Source organism: Pygoscelis adeliae, unplaced genomic scaffold, assembly GCF_000699105.1.
Source record: "Pygoscelis adeliae isolate BGI_AS28 unplaced genomic scaffold, ASM69910v1 Scaffold133, whole genome shotgun sequence".
NCBI classification, from domain to species: domain Eukaryota; kingdom Metazoa; phylum Chordata; class Aves; order Sphenisciformes; family Spheniscidae; genus Pygoscelis; species Pygoscelis adeliae.
The window spans coordinates 207,502-212,959 of record NW_008824475.1 but is presented as its reverse complement, the minus strand read 5'-3'; the positions used below and the strand labels follow the sequence as shown (position 1 = coordinate 212,959).

The following is a 5,458-nucleotide window of genomic DNA, read 5'->3' as shown; positions in this document are numbered from 1 at the left end:
TTCCCATAGTTTTCAGTTTCAATAGAGCATCGAGGCAGATGCCTGCTCTGTACCACTTTTCAATCATTCCTGCCTTTGGACTCCACATTGAATCAGAGTTGAAAAATTTTATACCACTTTTAGGACAAAGGGTGGCAAAGTGCAAGATTTACGGTTAGCTATTACTTGTGCTTTGCTTTCTCAGAGAGAAAGAGAGAGAAGTGAAACGAGCTATAGCTTCAGCGTTACAGGCAAAAGAGCACAAGGGGGAATTTCATTCTGATACAAATTTGGAGAGGTTGCTTTTACTAAGAAAGGCAGTTAGCGAGTGTTTGCATATGTTCTTCACTACATCAGAGATACCTGTGGTTTTGCTAGTAGTTGTTTCCCTTACTGTGTGGTGGTGGTTTTTTTTTTTCTCTTTCTTTATTCTTCTTTCTTTCTTTTTTTTTTTTTTAATCATGAAGACATACTGTTTATTTGGTGTCATTGTGCTACTTTGTAAGTGATTATGACTTCATTCACAGCTTTGAATACAAAGAAGGGAAAGAACAAGAGAGAAGCCCTTTAAAAATAAAATATATTTAGGAAATATGGAATAAAACCACATTATCTTCTCTTCCTTTTCCACCTCTGTCAGTATTGTTTTGTATGTTAGATGCTTTTGCCTGTAGCGAGTCCCTCAATAAAACCAGGAGCAGATTCTGAGTTATAGTAGCAGGAAAGTCAAATGCAGGGCAATGCTGTTTATACTGTAGACAGATGGGTTTGTGAAGATGGGTTTCTTCTCTGATGCTTTCATTGCAGTCTTCTATTTCTTTCCTCTATAAAGACACAGGCAATTTGTAAAGGAAAAGGGAAAAAAAAAAGGAAGTTGCGTTGAAAAGTCACTATATACTGTGGTTTCAGTGTGCTTGAATGTATGCCAGGTGCTGTCTTTGCAGGGCCACCTGCAATATTAATGCTTAAGCTGTATTACTGAGATTGCAGGGTACTTATTAATGTAGTTATGAGAATATTATCATAAGTGGTTGAGACACATACTAAAAATAAGCACATGCACATGAAACTTGAGGCTGTAGGAAAGTGCACATTTAGCCTCATGTGCTCAATGTTTTATTAACTGAGATTTTGTAGCTTTCTCCACCAGATGAGAAAAGAACAGAACTTCAGATCTTCGGTTATGTCTTCAGGTGTTGTTTTTGCCTGTTGTATTAGGATTTTTAAATGGCGTTGGGATTAGAATTCTATAATTCAGATTCCCATGAACATCTCAAAAGAAAAAAGCTCACAAAACTAGTACATGCACAAAAGGTGGCTACACTGACAAACTTGACTGCCTGGTTTATTGTGTACTTAGCTTAAATTTGAGTTGGATTTTTTGGATGAAGACTCATTGAACAAATTAATAATTGATTGTGTTAGTCAAGTGTGCTATTCACAGTAATAATCTTGATCCTACAAAACTTCTAAAGCCATAGCTGCACTAACAAAAGCATGCGTCTGGCACAGTGTATCCAGCCTCCAGATCGCTCCTATGAGAAGTTGTTGTCCTTGGACATTTTACTGTTTTAATATACTTGTCAAAAGATGTGCTTGCTTGATGTACTCTGTTTTTTCTTTGTTTTCACAGATATGCTCTTTCTTCAAGGATCAGAGGCTATATTTAAAGTGGCTTTAAGCCTTTTGGGAAGCCACAAGCCCTTGATTCTGCAACATGAGAACCTAGAAACTATTGTTGATTTTATTAAAAGCACTCTCCCCAACTTGGGTTTGGTACAGATGGAAAAGACCATTAGTCAGGTATGAAATAATCTGAACATATGAATAGTATGCAAAGGAATGCTCTTTTTAACAAGTTCTTGACAGAAAAACCACAACAGTGTATTGTATTACTTCAAGCTGAGAATTCTGTTATTGTAGTTCTGAAGATGTTGAAAACTTTTGGAAGCATATGACTTGTATAGTACCCCTGTATTCATACATCTACATGTTGCTTATGGTCACTTTATGAAGCCTTTAATGAAAATGAGTTTACTTCTTTTTTTTTTTAAGTGTGCAACACTGTTACTGGAAGCAATATTACAACCCATACACAGTGCATTCCACAAAAAAGCAACCAGGTGGGCTAAAAGCCTTCTGAGTTTTCCTGTCTCCAAAGAATCTTGCTCTCCAAGTCTCATTTCAGAAGCAGAAATTGACTTACAAGAGCCTCACAAATGTTGACCTTACTTAATGAAATTAGAAGTCTCCCTGCATTGACTTTGTCTATACTGGCTTTTATGGTGCTGGTTCAGTATGTTACAACAGTGCCTTTGTATTTCTGCCAGGAGTACATGGGGCAGTGCAGTCTCTCGCAGTGAGCAGTGACTCTAGCAGCAAAAACCGGGAATCCTTGAGATACTTTCTTTAAATGGCAGACAAGGAAAATTATGCAATATTGCTAAGCTAGCAGAAGGCTCCAGATGATAACTATGGAATTTGAAAAAATCAAAAATTATTGCAGTTAAGGCTTGCCTGCTTGGAATCCCTAACTGTTACACTTGACTTCTAATTTGCAGCCGGCAAATAGAAGATGGGTTTTAGCCTGTTTTCCTGAAGGCCTTTTGTGGTCTAAAACATGGGGGATGTACTGTGCAGAACTGCAAATGCCTGCCACTCACCAAGGGCTGCAGGAGACCTGCAAAGCCTGTGGCTTGATAAAGAAAGCAAGCAGCAGCGCAGTACACTGCAGAATGCTTGCAAAGGGCTCCCTTCTGATCCCTGGCAGCAAAGCTTCCAGGGGACATGCGCTCGAATTAGGATCAGAAGAATTGCTTCTAGTGCTTACTGTCAAAGGAAGGAGGGGAGAACTAGAAAGCCTGTGTGAGGGGAAGGAAAGCAAGCGATTTCTAGGGGGCAAAGGGGATTGTATGTTATCGGCCAGGCTGAAAGCCTGGAGTGCACGGCTCTGCAGAGACTTGCAGTGCTTAGGCGACCTGCAGAAAACCATTGGCATTGAGCAGAAGGAGGAAGTACTCTGTTTAGGCAGCTCTGACCGCTCTAAATTTAAAGTGGGCAGGTAGAAGTTACTTGAAGGGAGAGCAGTTCCCCCACTTTAATCAGGGCTGCCTTTGAAAAGAGCAGCTGTTTGACCAGCCCTGCAGTCCATACATAGCTCTTGGGCTAATCCCCATCCTCCTCATGCCTTCTGCAGCATGGCCTTTGGTTTACATGCCCTAACGTGCCTTCAGTTAGCTAGTTTTCAAGTCAAGCTTTTAATTTGTCTCACGGTTTCCCCCCTTTCAGATTTGATACTCTGGGTATGACAGCAGGGATTTCCCTCCCTTCTCAAGAGCACAGAGACTAGTAGCGGCAGAGGGCATGAGAGGAACTAGCATTCTGCCCTGCTGAATTGCACCGTTTGTTTTACTGAAATTTCAGCAGTCTCTGTTCTCTAGAGACGCTCAGATCTACAGAAAATGAAAGTTCCATATGTGTAACCAAACTCAAATTGAAATTGTATTTCAGCCTTCTGTACTTAGATGCTCAGTATATGTGTTTCTGCTGCTATACAACTATGAGATAATTTTTTATAGCTTATGTAACAGGTGTCAGAAACATTTCATAAACTGATGCTTTCTTTAACTATAACCAACAGTTAAAGTTTTGTAGACAAAGCAGATAAATAAAATAGGAAATAATTCTTGTTATTTCAACAGGTATTTAAGATAGGATTTGATATTTGACTCATTTCCAAAAGGAATAAAGTACAAGAGGTTTAAAAATATAAAATAACACTTGAACTTCTATTCTTGGGCTGTTTTCCAGATGCCTTTTTAAATCAACTTTTGTTTCTACTATGTTCTGTGATTGGCACACTTGTCCTTTTAATTTACCACTTTCTTCACTGCTTTCAGAGGAGATAACTAGCTCAGGAACATTAGAGACATATTTCCTGAATAATTTGAAGGTAGATGTTTGCCAAAACCTAGAAAAAGGAAAATACAATAGCAGTTTTTTCCTTTGGGTCACTCTTTGCACCTCATTTTATTTATCTGCTTGTAAAATAAAAGGCTTTCTTAATATTCATGTATAAGACTGAGCACTCGTTTCAGTGATTCATAGTTAACAATAATAGAAATCTGCTTTGACATTACATAATGTTTCCATTAAGTGTATTAGTGGTAAGGACAGATTATTTCGTTTTCTTTCAGTCTCTACGAATACTATAGAATCATAAATAAACCTAGCAATGTTTACTATTTTTCATTTAAAGCTTTCATTCTACTTAGCCTTACACTTGTACATGTGGCACATGGGCTTGGACCACACTTTTCTACAGTGACACCTAATTCCAAGAATGTCTAGGAGGGTTTATGCCGAACTGAGATGCATTGAATTTGAAATCTAAAAAGGGGAATACCCTACAAAGTCTACACTTCTTGAAAATTTTAGTGTAAGTGATTTTGCAGCAAATCAGTAGCAAAGTTTTTAAGTAGATCCAATGCCAATGTATTGCACTCTACTGCCTCAATCTTGCCATTTCCAGAGTAGGAAATATGAATGCCAAGAATTAAGTCCTTTTTTTGTATGCAGTGATTAGACATCTAAATCTAGATCCATAGATTTGAAAGCATTGAATGAGCTATGTTTTTGATCTGCACAGCCCCTAATAATATTTTTATATACAACAGGTGTTTGAAATGGATATTGCCAAGCAGTTGCAAGCTTATGAAGTTGAATACCATGTGCTTCAAGACGAGCTTATAGATTCATCTTTAAATGACAATCAGAGACTGGATAAATTAGAGAAGGCAAACAGTAGCTTGCGGAAACAAAACTTTGATCTCCTGGAAGAACTGCAGGTACAATTTATATTTCATATTTAATTAATATTCTAATTTATCCATCTTTTCAGAAGAGACCATCCTACACCAAGGCACAGAAGAGATTGGCGTTTGGTGTAGTGACTTTAAAGTGTAACCACTTGCAATTTTATTTAGTTTAGCCTTCAAAGTTTAAATGCAGAAGAAATTCTGAGAGGGGGGTGGATAGAGCATATGCTTGCAATTAGTGAAAAGTTGATTCATCACACTGTCTTCTCTTGTAATTAAAATCATAGCTGTAGAAGATGACTAAAAATACACAAAGTGCTTTCTCAACTTCATTTTTACGTTTTCAGTCACTGCTTTATTACAGCAGGGTTACTAGTCTATCACAAATGGGAAAGCTAATGCCAGTGTCACAATTTAGAGATACATCAGATATGGGATACATTGTCTATAAAGACACCCTCTTTCTTCCAATTTTTTTTTTTCACTGTGTCCTGGTTTCGGCAGGGGTAGAGTTAATTTCCTTCCTAGTAGCTGGTACAGTGCTGTGTTTTGGATTTAGTATGAGAATAATGTTGATAACGCACCGATGTTTTAGTTGTTGCTAAGTAGTGCTTGCACTAGTCAAGGACTTTTCAGCTTCCCATGCCCTGCCAGCAAGAAGC

The 5,458-nt window shown here is 38.1% G+C and overlaps 1 protein-coding gene across 2 annotated transcripts in view; it reads left to right on the top strand.

Moving 5' to 3' along the window:
• Window positions 1-5,458, top strand: part of TBC1D1 (TBC1 (tre-2/USP6, BUB2, cdc16) domain family, member 1) — a 112,165-nt gene that overhangs the window by 102,611 nt on the left and 4,096 nt on the right. For both annotated transcript variants that reach the window (XM_009321388.1, XM_009321387.1), the window contains exons 19-20: window positions 1,613-1,782; window positions 4,656-4,826. In XM_009321388.1, coding sequence (XP_009319663.1) covers window positions 1,613-1,782; window positions 4,656-4,826 — 341 coding nt within the window. The remainder of the gene's footprint in view (window positions 1-1,612; window positions 1,783-4,655; window positions 4,827-5,458) is intronic.